A 16462-nucleotide genomic window follows, 5' to 3' on the forward strand; every position below is an offset into this window, starting at 1 on the left:
AATAGATTCTGAGTCTAAAAATGCACAGTGTTTTCCAGGAAAAAAAACTGATGCAGACTCACGGACACCAAGCCACTTTTGATTAAATTACTAAACATCAATGGTAAAGAATTCTTCTGCCATCTGAGTGGTAGAAAGAGAAAACAATAGACTGACTTCGAAAGTTTCAACAGCAGTATTTAATGCCAGAAGGCAGCTGAGCAATAGCCACAAAGTTCCGAGGAAATGAAAGCATGACCCAAGAATATTATACCCAGACAGTTTGTAATTCAAATATAAAGGCAACAGGCAAACATTCTCAAGCAACTTGAACATCAATTTGCCAACTAAATTTAGCCAAAGAAGAGTTGAACCAAAATAAAGCATTCATGAATACAGAAGCGTGGTAAAATGACTGTTAGTGAATACCGAAATCCTTTACATACAGAGCTAGGACTATGCAATGTGAAAACTACATTGTAGTAACAGCACACACCATAAATGATATAAACCTCTTAACTATGTAAAAATATGAATTAAGAACAATCTAGAATTGGGGGAAAAGTAGTTGAAGTACATAACTACTGGTTTCCTCATCTTATACATAAGAGAAAAAACTGATGCTTTCTAAAAATAAGATATATATCTAAAGAGAAAAAAACTAACAATTTCAATCTCTTAAAGATTTTCTGTAATTGAAGAATCTTTTAGGAAGTGATCTCTCTTATATTTATCTGAATTTCAAGAAAGTCTTTTATATTCATCTTAGTTTCTTTTTCATGTGTTAAATCCAAGTAAAATAAAATTTAAAACATTTCATTAAAAAGCACATATAATATAATCATATTTTTAGAAAATTATTTCTAAATATGTCTTTGTAACTATACATGTGTGTACAATCATACACAAACACACATACATATGTACTATATACCCATATACACATAGATACGTGTATACATATCATACATAATATATAGAAAGAAGAAAGAAACGGAGTGCAATTTCTAGAATGGTGTTCACCTAATATTAATTATAGGTAATTATGGATGGTGAGATTTTGAATGATATTTTATATTCTTCTTTGTACTTTTCTGTACTGCTTATTACATTTTTTTATAATGAGTAGGTGTCAGTCGGAAAAGCAATAATTTCCAAACTTACTATGGGACTGGCAGAAGGACGACTGGATATTCACATGCAAAAGAATGGAGCTGAACCATCTACCTCACACTATATACAAAAATTAACTCAAAATGGGTAAGAGACCTAAATATAAGAGGGAAAATACAAAGTCCTTAGAACAAAACATAGGAGTAACTTTTAATTAGGCAAGAAGATATTTGCAAATCATATATCTGATAAGGGACTTGAATCTAGAATATATAAAGTACTCTTATAACTCAATAAAAGACAACCCAAATAAAAAATCAGCAAAGGATCTCAATAGACGTTTCTTCAAAAAATATATACAAATGTCCAATAAGTACATGAAAAAATCCTCAGCATAGTTACCAGAAAAATGCAAATTAAAACCACAATGAGGGCTTCCCTGGTGGCGCAGTGGTTGAGAGTCCGCCTGTTGATGCAGGGGACATGGGTTCATGCCCCGGTCCAGGAAGATCCCACATGCTGCGGAGCGGCTGGGCCCGTGAGCCATGGCCGCTGAGCTTGCCCGTCCGGAGCCTGTGCTCCGCAATGGGAGAGGCCACAACAGTGAGAGGCCCGCGTACCGCAAAAAAAAGACAAAAAAAAAAAAACCCACAATGAGATACCACTCACACTCACTATGATGGCTATTATCAAAAAAACCAGAAAAAAAAAAAAAAAAAAACCAAAACAACAAGTGTTGGTGAGGATGTGGAGAAACTGGAACCCTTGTGCATTGCTGGTGAGAATGTAAAATGGTGCAGCCCGTGTGGAAAACAATATGGCAGTTGCTCAAAAAATTGAATACCACATAATCTAGCAATTCCACTTCTAGGTATATATTCAAAAGAATTGAAAGCAGGGACTCAAAGAGATCTTTGTACACTAATGTTCACAGCAACATTATTCACAAGGGCCAAGAGGTGTAAATAACCCAAGTGCTCATTAATGGATGAATCAATAAACCAAATGTGGAATATGCATACAAAGAAATATTGATAGGAAGGAAGGAAGGGAATTCCCTGGTGGTCCAGTGGTTAGCACTCTGCACTTTCAGTGCTGAGGGTTCAATCCCTGGTCGGGGAACTAAGATCCCACAAGCTGTGTGGTGCAGCCAAAATAAAGAAAAATAAAAAGGAAGGAAATTCTGATACATGCTATAACATGGATGAACCTTGAAGACATGTCGCTAAGGGAAACAAGCCAGATACCGAAGGACAAATATTGTATTGTTCCATTTGCGGGAGGTACCTAGAGTAGTCAAACTCAGAGCCAGAAAATAGAATGGTGGTTGCCAGGGGCTGAAGGGAGGAAAGAATGCGGAGTTATTGTTTAATGGATACAAGTTTCATCTGGGGAAGATTGAAATGTTCTGGAGATGCATGGTGGTGACAGTTGCACAACAATGTCAATGTATTGATACTTAATGCACTAACTATACACTTAAAAATGGTTAAAGTGGTCAATTTTCTTATGTGTATTTCATCACAATTTAAAAGGTTAAAAAGTAAAATTAAAAAAGAGAAATGAGGTACTGACACGTGCTACAACATGAACCTTGAAGACCTTATGCGAAGTGAAAGAAGCCAGTCCCCAAAGGCCGCGTATCATACGACTCCATTTATACGGAATGTCCAGCATAGGCAAATCCACAGAAAGCGGGTTAGTGGTTGCCTACGGCCGGCGGGAGGTGGAAATGGAGCAGTGACTGCTAATGGGTGTGGGGTTTCTTTGGGGGGTGATGAAAGTGTTCTGGAATTAGAGCGCAGTCACGGTTGCACAACTTTGTGAATACACTAAAAACCACTGACTTGTACACTTTAAAAGGGTGAAATTTATGGTGTGTGAATTATATGTCAATAAAACTGTTATGAAAAAACAATAAAGCTATAATTCAGAAGAGTTTAACAAAAGTAAAACTGAACAATTTGGTGGAGGGAGCACTAAGTGTTCCATGGGAAGCGGGTATCAGAGCCTCAGAAGTCACAGCAAACCCAACACTCCTTCCGTGCGGCAGTATCTTGGCGAGAAGTGGTTTGGGCTATTCAGTCAACTGATCATATAAGACTCCTGAGCCAGTTTTCAAGCTGCCTTTCCAAATACAGGTTTAGGAATACCGCCCCTCCCCTCAACCAAAGAATAAGAAGAGGGTAGAGACACGGAACGGGTATCTAGTTTTGTCACACTCACGCTATTCCTTGCACATATGTTCAGATTATACACGTACATCCTTTACATCTAACATTGTGCACAGTTTGACTTCAAAACTGTATATGAGCACAACTGTCAAAAATCAGAAATACACATCAGTCCAATCTGCGCTGGGACTGCATCCTTTATTCTCTACCAGCTACGAGCACTGTTTTCAGAGCCTCTCCCTCTTTGTTAACTTTCTTGTTATGTGCAGCTTGGCCTCACGCCCGTATAAACTGACAGAGTCTCTCTCCGACAGTTTTGTGGCCAGACTGTCTGAATATTTCAGTGTATCTTGTCTTTAATCTATTTGTTTATCAAATATATATGGTGTATGTACTGTGTGCGAATCATATACTAAGTACTGGTGAAATAAAGTACTAGTACTTCGTACTGGTGTGGCCTTGTTGAGCTTATACACAGAATGGAGGAGAGGGAAAAGAAACAAATGGACCCGTAAAGGAAAATATAATTGTGAAGAACGGTGATGGCAAGGAAGGCAATGAAAAAGGCAAAGGTTAGAGAAGAACTGGGTGAATGTATATCTGCTCAGCTGGAGTGACTCTGAGATTGTGGCACTGACACTGAGACAAAGGACAAGCAGCCAACCTTGGAAAGCTCATTCCAGGTGGAGGGGAGAGCAGGATTGTTTCGTTTTTGTTTTCCAGGTCACTTAAGGTGCAACTACCCACATCACTGTGCACAGGACAGCTTTGGGTTACAGTCTGTCCTAAACTATGGGGAGATCACCCTCCCGGAAACAACACTTCCCTGTGTCCACTTCATTAACTTCCTATCTTTCCTATTGTATTAAAACAGAAATCTTTTCCCTGCTTTTTTTTTTTTTTTTTTTTTTTTTTTTTTGCGGTGCGCGGGCCTCTCACTGTTGTGGCCTCTCCCGTTGCGGAGCACAGGCTCCGGAAGCGCAGGCTCAGCGGCCATGACTCACGGGCCCAGCCGCTCCGCGGCACGTGGGATCTTCCCGGACCGGGGCACGCACCCGTGTCCCCTGCATCGGCAGGCGGACTCTCAACCACTGCACCACCAGGGAAGCCCTCCCTACTTTTAAACATTCACATCATCTAGTCGCCACAAGCTACACCTCCTCCAATTGTATATCGTGGACTCACAAGGACTTATAAATTACCTGGGAAAGAATCAGCTGCCCATGAAATTTGTGCACAAACTTTCTTAAAAATGAAAAATAGGTGTCACCTCCAAGTCTTCTGGCAAGGAACCGGAGAAGGAAATAGCCCTAAAAGAAGGAAGAAGAAAAAAAAGATACTTATCATGTGTTCGTCAGAAAAATGCTTACAAAGTCAACTCTAACCTACCCCCCAGCACCTTATGCTCATCTAGAAAGTTTGGCCTGACCTGTCCCAGGCAGCCCTTTATATTCTTACCAGTAAGGTCGAGTCTGGTACTTGAGGATCAACTACTCTGCTTTCAACTGATCTACTAATGGTATCACCATCTTGTTTATCCTTGGCTTACGTGAAGCCTGGAGGTCCATCATGGACCAAAAGGGAAGAGAGACCCAGCTCCTCTCTCCCTCAGCTATCAGGAAAGGCCTTTACAACTTAGAATACTTTTTAAAATCACTCCTATCTTCTAGGTGGAACCTGACAGCAATTTTAAGAGTCTGCTCTTCAAAGCTGACATGAAGCAGGGAGAAGGGAGGTACAGGGAAGGGAACAGTTCGGCTTCCTTTGATTCGTGCCTCATTATTCGGGTATGAAATGCTTTAACTATTGGACAATCAGAATCTGCTCAGTCAAATGTCATTACAATGTTGATGATTTTTTTTTGTTTTGCCCCAACCACGTTACTAACCTTCACTGTTTATATGGAAGATCTAGAAAGTGCTGCACCATAATAACTGGCTTCTGCCACTCAGATATGCTTACCTTTAAATAATGAACTTGCATGAAGACCTTATCCGGATTGAGCCCGTGTTTGATGACAGAAGATCCTGAGTCACTCACATGGCCAGTTTTCTCTTTATTGGGTCTAAAATGATGCAGTAAAATTTTCTTTAAGTATAGCATATTCTTAACTAATTAGACCATAATATCGCCTTATTTCTTATTTTCAGAGTTGCCCAACAGCGTCTTAATTCTATTCAATAGTACCAGGTATAATTTAAAACGGTTTACGTTATAAATGCATATACTGAACAGGGAGGGATTTATATCTGGGTTGGCAACCTGAGGTTGGCTACTGGCAGCATTCTACATCATCTTATCCAAGATTAAATCTTGCCAGACCCTCAAGGAATCTCAGCTCCAACATGAATTATTTAAGAAACTATACACTTTTCTTTTGGTGGGAATGTTGGACTGGGAAATGCAATGGAAAATGTAGCTTTACTTGGAAGAGTAAAGAACTTATATCTTTTCCAAAAAATTCTGAAAGCCCCAATGTTATCTACTTCTCTTGATTTTTAAGGCTCCTTTAAGAAATATTCATACTCTAAAGCCATTTTAGAGCCACAGAAACAGAACAAGAAAAGTCACAGAGGCCTATGGTTTTAGAACAGGTAGAGACATTAGTAATCACATACTTCAACCTCCTCATTTCACAAATGAGGGAAACAGGCACACAGAAATTAAGTCTGTATCCAAGGTCTCACAGCTTGTTTTGATTCATGGCGACATTAAGGATTGAAACCAATGATGTCTCCTTATTATCTATCAGTGGTTTCCATTATGCTCTATGGTTTTAAATATTTTTAAAAATTCCCTTAACAAAATATAATTGTGTTACAGTGACAATTCAACAACTAACTAAATTCCAAGTAAGTGACAAGGTATTTACAGCTTTTAGCTGTTCGAAAACCAGTCACTTATTGGACAAACATTGAAGAGCATGTGCTGGGGTGAGGGGAAGGCAAGGGTTGACAGAAGGGCTGGCACATCAGAAAGGCAAGGGGTTATTTTTATTTATATATATATATATATATATATATATATATATTTAAAGATTTTTTTGATGTGGACCATCTTTAAAGTCTTTATTGAGTTCGTTACAATATTGCTTCTGTTTTATGTTTTGGTTTTTTGGCCGCTTGGCATGTGGGGATCTTAGCTCCCCAACCAGGGATCAAACCCGTACCCGCTACACTGGAAGATGAAGTCTTAACCACTGGACCACCAGGGAAGTCCCCATTTTTATTTATATATTTATTTTTTGTTGCTGCTGTTTTTAAACTTATTTGAGGTATAGTTGATTTACAATATTGTGTTAATTTCTGCTGTACAGAAAGTGATTCAGTTATACACATATATACATTCTTTTTCATATTCTTTTCCACTGTGGTTTATTACAGTATATTGAATATAGCCCCCAATGCTATACAGTAGGACCTTGTTGTTTATCCATTCTATATATAATAGTTTGCATCTGCTAACCCCAAACTCCCAATCCATTTGTTCCCCACCCCCCTCCCCCTTGGCAACCACAAGTCTGTTCTCTACATCTGTGAGTCTGTTTCTGTTTCGTAGACAAGTTCACTTGTGTCATATTTTAGATTCTGCATATAAGTGATATCATATGGTATTTGTCTTTCTTTCTGACTTACTTCACTTAGTATGGTAATCTCTAGATCCATCCATGCTGCTGGAAATGGCATTATTTCATTCTTTTTTATGGCCGAGTAGTATTTCATTGTATATATAGCGAGGGGTTATTTTTAAAAGGTAGTTAGTGTTACAAAGTACACAGCATTTGGAATCAGAGAGACCTAGTGTTGACTCTCAATCCTACTCTTTACTACCTGTTACTTAGTAGCAGTTTACTTAAATTCTCTAATCCTCAATTTACTCACTTGCAAAAATGGGGATAACCTTACCTCTCTCCCCAGGTCACCCGGGGAATAACTGAATTAATATAGGCAAAGCCCTTAGCGAGGGCTGGGGATACAGAAATGACTCAATAAACTTAATAAAATTTTCTAAAGTTAGCAGTAAATATTGCTAAATTCAAGGTTGGTCATCTGATGTTAGAGGCAATAGATTTCAATGGTTCATCCCCTTAATCCTATATGCCCGCAGACACAAACGTGGAAGGGCGCTGGACCTGAACGGCAGTGCCTGAAGATGACCCAGCTTGCCAAATCAGTCCCTTTGCAGTGTGCTGTAGCTGCCAAGCAAAGAACCCCTGATTAAGTCCCTGCTGAATATTCTAGTACGTTATCTCAGCAGACACAGGCTCAGAACCAGCAGATACCTAAAGGAGAGACGATGACGACCAGCCACTAGAGCTAACTGCATAGTTTGAATTTTTCTAGTTGATCCCTGACTTACAGACGTGACCATACTTGCAGGAATAACTAGTTAGTCCCTTTCATCTTGATTTAAGACTCCATTGAAAAGCATCAGCTTTAGTCCTGCTCTCAAGTTTGTCCTGGAGTTGAGTGTTTTTATAAAGAAAGCCATGCTGGTTTTGATAGGAAAGCCTGCCAGACACCTTGGGGGGAGGAAGACTTCTCAGTGTCAACCTGAATTCAAACCAGTTTTCCCAGCCCCAAGACAGACAGAGTTGCTGTGAGTTTCTTTTGCCCTTGAGCTCTGAATGGAGACTGTTAGAAGGGGAGGAACACAGAAGACCAACCTAAATCTCTGCTCCAAAGGCTGGCTTCCAGGCTCAAGTTTCAGATGACGACTTTAGTTGGTGCTTTTTTCCTCTGACTAAAAATGTCCTTCCAGAAAGTATCTCTCTCTTACTCTCCTCTTCCACCCTCTCCAAGCATTCAAGAAAATTCTTTTACGCTGACAGCATCCAAGGCAAATGTACAAGTCCCCAAGAGATTCCTTTTAAAGTAGACATGGTACGGGAGAGGGCAGTGCCCAGGCGAGCTTCGTGAGAAATCAAAGGGGGCGGTTTTTATGAGGAAAAGATACTCCACAAGTGGAAAAAGGGTGACTTCCATTTCGGTGCTATTCTGGTTCTCGTGATACCACTTACTCCATGTCTGCGCAGGGAGACAAAGCGCAGAGAGAAAGCAGGAAACAAATGAACTACCACTACCTACGATAATAGATGACTCTCACAGGTGAATGAAAGAAGTCACACCCAAAAAGACTACATACAGATGTATGACTCCAGTTAAATGAAGCCAAAGAACACGCAAAACAGATCTAGGAGGATACAGACCAGAATAATGGTTACCTTTGGGAGAGAGTATTAACAGAGTGGCGAAAAAAGAGGAAAGTTTCTGGGACGGTGGGATTAACTCTATGTTAATCTGAGTGGTGCTTTCGTGAGGATAAATAGTAGAAATCTATTGAGCCATCTAGAAATATCTGTGCACTATAGTGTATATATATTTCCATTAAAAAGTTAAGAAAAAATAGATGCACATGAAACAGTACACATTTTGTGAGAATAAAATGGAATCAGTCTAGAAAAGGGGCTTTGCTGTTCATGTGCCATGAACACATGACTAGGGTTAACTAAGCTCTCTACACCTGAGGACCAATTAAATAAAAAACTTTTTAAGGACACTGTAAGAGGCAGGTAGAACTGTGGCAAATACAATTGGCTCAGTCTACTCCCATTCTCATCCACCTTCTTTCTTGCCACTTGTACAATTAAGTCTAAAAAGGTAAACACTCACTTTCCAGGTGTCCTTGAAGCTACAGAGAGTCAGAAGACATAGTCCAGGCCGATGAGACAAAAACAGATGTCTGCTGTAGTTGGGAGTGGGGTTCTGGGAAAGCTTTTGCTTTCTTTACAAAAGGGGAAATATGACTAGTACTATTCCTCTTTCCCCCAAACATGGTGGATGGAGCTGCAGCAGCCACTTTGCAATCATGAGGCAGCAAATCAACATGCTATGGAGACCCGGATGGAATGAAAGAAGGTAAACAGTCTTTGATAGTCTTTGATTCAGTCTTTGATTCAGCTGCTGGCCAGCCCAAGACTGCCTGCCTTCACACTCACTGTATGAGAAAAGTAACCCCTATTTGTTTAAGTCAACGTTGCTTTACTATTCTATTAGTTGAAGCCACATTCATTCCTAATGGATGGAGAATTGAACCAATACTAATAGCTACCATTCCTGTTATCTCCCTGTGCCAGGTACTCTGCCAAGCTTTTTATGTATCATGTCCTTCTACCTTCACAAGAACCTGTGGGGCAGGTACTGTGATGATGCCCATTTAAAAGTGGAGGAAAAAAAAAAAAAGTGGAGGAAAGTGAGGCCTGGAGACGACCACAAAGCTAGTTAGTGGCAGAAATGAGGCTAGAACCCGGGTCCGTGGAACACCAAAGTCCTTGCTGCATTCTGGGGCTTCCCCAAGATCCAGGCCCCCATCTCGGTTTTGCCAAAAACTAAGTGGAGAACCTCAGACAACATGTTTACTCTCCCTTACGCTCAACTTCCTCACCTGTAAGGAGTGTGATGAGGCTCAGATAACATAAAAGCACTTTGTAACGTAAAAGTGTTAAGAATCTCTTCAACATTTTACACCAGTGTTTATTTCCTTGGCTGGAATACATGGAATGTGAGAGATCAAGTTACCAAGGTCGTTTGGGCTTAAATGCCCTTGGTTTCTGTTGTACCTGGCACCAAATGTAACAACCGAGATTAGCGTGACCTTTCCCTGCCCACCTCCTTGCTTTTCCACTGCACTCACAGAAGCAATATGGACATTTAAAAAGCTGTCAGATGGCAGTGATATTTGATCCACATGATTTGATTTGGAATCAAACCTGCTGAAGAAAGAACCGATTCTGCAGGGCTATCGCCAAGGGTGGGATCTGAGAAAACGCCTCTGAAAGGTGCTCAGGCATGTCAGCCTGGGTCTGAACACCTACTGCTCTGCCACAGCCCAGACGGGCCGGCTGCCAGCATTCTCTGTCTTGTACTCCTTGGCAGTAAAAGTGAGAGCCACGAGACAGCTTCATCTATAAACTTGCCGCTGCAGTGCTTGAGCCGGGGATGAAGCATCCCAGAAATGAGACAGAAAGGGATTAATCAGCATTCTCACATCCCTGCTCTATCAGTGGCAGCTGCCCTGCAAGGTTTCAGGGTCCGGGAGCAGGGCCTCACTCACCCCGAAGTAACAGACGAAGTTAAATACTACCTTTGTGGAGACCCCTGGAGACCTCTGAGCTCCAAATGCACAAGTGAGATCTCCTGGGGAAGCAGCATAACACACTGGGTTAAGAATCTTGACTCTGCCACTTAAGTGCCACGTAATCTTGAGTGAGTCAGGCAACCCATAAAGGCCAGTTTTCATCTGTAAAAAGGGGACAATGATAGTGACCGTGGCACCTCATTAGGCTGTTGCAGTGTCTAAAAGTGCTTAGCCAGAGTGCCTGTTGGCATTTTGTAAGCACAATATAAATGATGCTAATCTCACATAATGAATACTGATTGGGGTCAGGGAGTACCAGCTAAGCCTTCCTCTGACAGGCAAAGACGTTAGAAAAACATCACCCTATAGTTACATGTGTACGATGTTATCGTTGGGGGAAGCAAGGGGAAGGGTACACAGGAACTCTATGATTTTAGCAACTACTTGCGAGTCTAAAATTATTCCAAAATAAAAAGCATTTTTTAAAAAGACTAGGCACATAAATGTGGCCGTACACCTTCTCTTTCCGAGACCCCCGATTTTGAGCATAAACCTTTCCGGGGCTGGTCTGTAAGCCTGCTCCTTGTGGCATCATCATCAGAAAACAAATACAAAGAAACAACAAATTGCAGGTGTTGCTTAAAATTCTAGAAAGCTAGGTATGGGTGTATTCCTGACACCCCCCGCCCCCCAGTCTATACCACTCTGTGAAAAGATTACTAAAATTTTGGGTGAAAAATGGAGGCAGAATGATTGAAAGTACAGGAATTTTATGTCCTCCATTTGTTTTCGCAACCGTTTTTCCATCTATAAAATGTGTATAATGAACACCCGCCACTGCCTTGCCTTTGGGCAGTGCTACCAGAGAGAACTGGACAAAAGGCTGTGCACACCTTTAACTGATGAAGCTGTATCGTGTCAAAGCTACTGGTGTTTGGCAAGTTTGATTATCTGTGTGCTTTTCACAATGGATTTAACAGCTACCCAGCATGAAGGTTTTTCCCATCGGGGACCATTATCCTATAGCAAACACAGCAAGATGTCACTCCAGTGCTGAAAAAGGCAATTGATAAAATGATTTAAGACAGAAAGAGACATCTCTCCAAGGAGCCACAGGAAAGTGAAGAAGGTCTAATCTGTCCCCTGATGGTGAAAGGAGAAGGCAGCTGCTGACGAGGGTGACATGAAAAGACTGTAGTTAGAACTGCGGACAACACAAAAACCTCCTCAAATTTTGCTAAGCAGGGCCGGGAAACGAACGGTGAAACTTAGAAAAGCAGGAAGTAATGAGCATTAATAAAAAAAACCAAAATAGTCCTCAGGTTTTGAACGGCCATAAATCAGAAATTCCTTTCTAAGAAATGAAATCTCCCCAAAAGAAAAAGACACGGAACACACTAATACAATAGTCTGAGCAGTATATCATCATATTCAACACACCAAGAGGTCATTTGCACATGTTTTCGAAGGAGACGAAGAAGAAAACAGAGAGCAAGGAGTGCCCCGGAGGTTTCTGATAAGGTGGGTTGTCAGAGGACATGCACGAAAGAGGAAAGGGGGGGTGCTGGAGAAAGCTCACTACAAGAGCTGGGAAGCAGGAAAATCATTGCCAGGAAGGCAGAAATTCAGAACGAGCCGGTGCTAAGGGAGAGTGCCCAGGACAACAAAAAGGGCTTTTGAAGTGATGTTTGGAGCCTAAAGAAGACCAGGTGTTAAGAGGTGACAGAACGAAGAGAACTACTTGACTCCACTTTGCTTCAACTTTCCTGCCAAGGAGAATACTTTTCAAACTATACATGGTAGAACAAGCACTGTTATGTGGGAACTGACGTTTCATACTTGGGAACTGATCCTCGGTACCGGTGGAGAGGGCGCCTTCATCCTTTAAAGGAGTTCTGACTCCAGGCCCAGGTGAGGGACATGCCACAGCTTGGAAAACTTCCATCTGCAATATCACAGGCCTCTGGAGGCATCAAATCATGGAGACGATGGGAAGGGGGCTGATGGAGATAGACAAATGTCATTCTGATTGCAAAGGAAGAGGGAATAAGAGGAGGGGAGGCAGAATTTGTGACTAGGTATTGAACAGATAGTTTGTGAGCACTTAGAAAATGATGGACTGCAAGGAGGTCGCATGGGATCTTGAGGGCCACTTCCAGAAATTCACTGTGGGTATCAGGCATCCTGACTTCCGGCAGCTGGCAGAATGGATGCGGTGGTTAGCATATGGTGGCTGTTTCATGGCTTTCTGGAAGGTTCAGAAACAGAACCCCAAGGCTGTTGATTAATTACTTGCTATAACCAGGAGGGAGTCCTTAGGGCTGTGCCCAAGGAATGAAGACTTATTGGCTTAACAGATTTGCAAATAAGTCGAGTCTGGAAGTCTAGCTGACAGTATCTACAGTCAAGAAGAGCAACCACAGGCTGGGATGAGGATCCAAAATTAATAAAAACAATAGTTAGTAAGGACAAAGAGGCTTTTAAAAGTTAGTATTTACCTATGAAAAAGATTTGGTATATTAAATTGTCTGTAAACTCAACATGTAGCAAGAGGTGAATGATGTGGCTTCCAAAACAATAAACACAATAGTAGGTGGATTGACAGCAGCAATGAGATGTAACGGGAAGTCCTCCTGGGAACAGGGCAGACGTCATGGAAGCTGGGCTCTGGAGCCAGACTTGCCTCCGCTTGCACCCTGGCTCTGCCACTCCCTAGCGGTAGAAAGGTGGTCAATTGCTGTACGCATCTGTTTCCTCATCTATGAAATGCGGAGGAAGACGGTACTAGTACCTATCTCATAGGGCCATTTTGAGGATTAAATGAGATAAATGTACATAGAGTGCTTCGAATAATGTTTGGCGCATCGGAAGCACTCAATGAATGTAACTAAGGAGAAAAAAATGCATGGGAGTTGAAACGCTCAGACTGCCCTGGGAAGGTGTATGATACTAGGTTTAAAAATGAAATATGGTGTATATGTGAGCGCTTTCAACTAATCCTATTAATGCTTGTCCTTTCTTTTCTGGATTATCCAGATCAAGGGAAGCAATAATAGTGACACTCTTCACAGGTGTAACCTCAAACAGAGTGCTATATTCAGTTCAGGTGTCACATCTGGAGAAGGCCATTGTCAACAAAGAGAACAACAGGGAACCAAGCCCGAGAAGGGAACCGTTCTCCCAACCCTGTGACCTAGTGACTAGAAAAGGAAAGACAACGGTCTTCAGACATGTGGACTGTTTGTGTGAGAACAAGGCGAATCCTGGGCAACTCTGGAGGTAAGGGCTAAGAGGACAGGGCAGACTTTATAGGAAGGCAGCTTCCAGCCCAATCCAAGGAAGCCCATTCTAAGATAAGCCGTTCCCATGCGGAAGCTGCCGCTTGCTGAGGCAGTGAGATCTGGATGCTGGGAATACTCAGGAAGAAGCTAGGTGGCTGTCTGTCAGGGATACGGAAGGCTAGGCAAAGTCACTTTTAAGGCCCTTTCTGACCCTAATAGTCTATGATTGAATGAGATAAGAGAGCCCAGAGTATATTTAAGCTGCAGCATTTAGAAGTAAAACATCATTCATCCACTGCAGTGGAGTCAATAAGTTTGCTCTGCAGCCTTGGGTTTGCTAAATCCACCAAGGGTGATTTTCATTAAAAAAAAAAAAAACCTAAATGAATTAGAGGAACCATAACTGAATTTTATTCAACCACATATATTCAGGGATAGACTTAGCTAAAGAGTATAGAATCCAAGCGATACAAGGCTCTCGTTATCTTTTTTACAGGGTTGCATCTGAGAGGTGCCTATGCAATATACCTGAACTAGTATCCTCATAAGCCAGGTTAAAAAGCGCTAAGGTGATCATAATGAAGTACAGGCTGTCAGTCTGCTCCAGACATTCAGAACACACAGAACCTGAAAGTTACAGGAAGCAAAAGGAGAAAGGGTAAAAATGGAAAACTTTTCTTGTGATGTGTCAAAAAAAACTCCATGACTTTATCTTGGAAAGAGGCGAATGAGACAAATGCTGACTTCATTTTACAAGGGGAGATTAGAAGCACGTTTTGAACACTAACAGCATGTGTGGTGCTGTGTGCTGAGATAATGGGAAGGATCGTCTCATCTTATGACTCAAAGAGGAGCAGATGGTCTGTGGGAGCTGGAGAAGGACTTTTCCCTCCTCGGTGGAGGATGGCACAGTGCTGGGGACTTAGAGGTGGCAGCGGGTGGAGGGCCTGCGTGAGTTTGAAGCCCAACACACACCAGGATGTAAAACAGGACGAATAGTTGGGAGAGCAGCTCTGTTCTCAGTCTTGTGGGCAACTGTGTACTATATTTAGGTCTTACATTTAACATTCATACATTAACTCTTCAACACAGTATGGTTTGTAAAAGCAAAAAACTGGAAATTACCAACATGTCCAATGGTTAACAAATGGTTAGTCAGTCATGGAGTGTTCATACCCTGGAATATTCTGGAGCAGTTAAAAAAAGGGACCTGCATGCATCGATAACAGAACAATAGTCAGGATTACAGGGGGTGGAAAAAACTAACACACACACTGGTGCATATACACTTGTACTTGAGGGATGCTTTCTTGGAAGTGAATCATCTCTCTGAGGGGTTGTTATACCACAGACACTATGGAGACGTCTTCCTGGCATCCAGCACTGGAAATGGCTCCTTAAGTCTCATCCAATGCCCTGAGGACAGCAGTTGCCTGCTGCCATACTTTCTTCTTCCATCTCTCCTTGGACAATTGCTGGTCAACCCTGCTAAGGCTACAGTGATGTTATAAAACATCCAATGATTTCTATCAATCCCTCTCTTTTTCAAACAATTGAGATATAACTTACATATCATAAAATTCACCTTTTTAAACATGTAAAATTAGGTGGTTTTTAGTATATTCACAAGGTTGTGCAACCGTCACCAGTACCTAATTCCAGAACATTTTCATCACCCCCAAAAGAAACCCTATAAGCAGTTACTTTCCATTTTCTCCTCCTCCCCCAGCCCCTGGTAACCATTAATCTACTTCTTTTCTCTATAGATTTGCCTATTCTGGATGTTTCAGATAAATGGAATCATACAACATGTTGCCTTTTGTGTCTAGCTTCTTTCAGATAGCAAAGTGTTTTCAAGATTCATCCTTTTTTGTAGCACATATCAGTAGTTCAATTCCTTCTTAAGGCTGATTAATATTCCATTGTATGAATATAACACATTTTATTTACCAATTCATCCCTTACTGGATGTGGGTTGTTTCCACTTTTTGGCTATTAAAGATAAGCCTTCTATGAACATTCATGTACATGTTTTTGTATGGACTTACGTTTCCAGGTCTCATATATACCTAGAAGTGGAATTGCTGGTTTGTATGGTAACTGTACATTTAACCTTCTGAGGATCTGCTGGACTGCTTTCCAAAGGAGCTGCATCATTTTACATTCCTGCCAACGGTGTATAAGGGTTCTAATTTCTCCAAATCCTCACTAACATTTGTTCTTATCTGTCTTTTTCATTATAGCTATTCTAGTAGGTATGAAGTGGTATTTCAATGAGGCTTTGATTTGCATTTCTCTGATGGCTAATAATGTCAAGCATTTTATGTACTTATTGGCCATTTGTTTATCTTCTATGGAGAAATGTCTATTTAGATCCTTTAACCATTTTTAAATTGGGTTATTTGTCTTTTCATTGTTGAGTTGTAAGTGTTCTTTATATATCCTGGATACAAGTCCCTCAGATATATGATTTGCAAATATTTTCTCCCACTCTGTGTTGTCTTTTCACTTTCTTGATAGAGTCCTTTGAAGCACAAAAGTTTGAAATTTTGATAAAGTTCAATTTATTGATATTTTTCCCTCTTTGATTTTTGACCCTTTTTAGGTGTCATATCTAAGAAACTGTTACCTAAACCAAGTTCATGAAGACTTATAGCTATGGCTTTTTTCCTAATAGTTTTATAGTTTTAGCTCTTACATTTAGGTCTTTGATCTATGTTGAGTCAATTTTTGTATGTGGTATGAAGCAGAGGGTCTAACTTCATTCTTCCGCATGTG

The 16462-nt window shown here is 41.0% G+C and overlaps 1 protein-coding gene across 21 annotated transcripts in view; it reads right to left on the reverse strand.

The window, feature by feature from the left end:
- AOPEP (aminopeptidase O (putative)) overlaps positions 1 to 16462 on the reverse strand; it is a 539402-nt gene that overhangs the window by 301241 nt on the left and 221699 nt on the right. For all 21 annotated transcript variants that reach the window (XR_007478127.1, XR_007478131.1, XR_007478129.1 and 18 more), the window contains 2 exons: positions 5229 to 5331; positions 4469 to 4576 (listed from right to left, as the gene is read on the reverse strand). Coding sequence is in view for 15 of the 21 variants with exons in the window: in XM_049711495.1 (XP_049567452.1) it covers positions 4469 to 4576; positions 5229 to 5331 (211 nt within the window). In the remaining 6 variants the exon portion in view is untranslated. The remainder of the gene's footprint in view (positions 1 to 4468; positions 4577 to 5228; positions 5332 to 16462) is intronic.

The sequence above is a fragment of the Orcinus orca genome, chromosome 6, assembly GCF_937001465.1.
Source record: "Orcinus orca chromosome 6, mOrcOrc1.1, whole genome shotgun sequence".
Lineage (NCBI taxonomy): Eukaryota > Metazoa > Chordata > Mammalia > Artiodactyla > Delphinidae > Orcinus > Orcinus orca.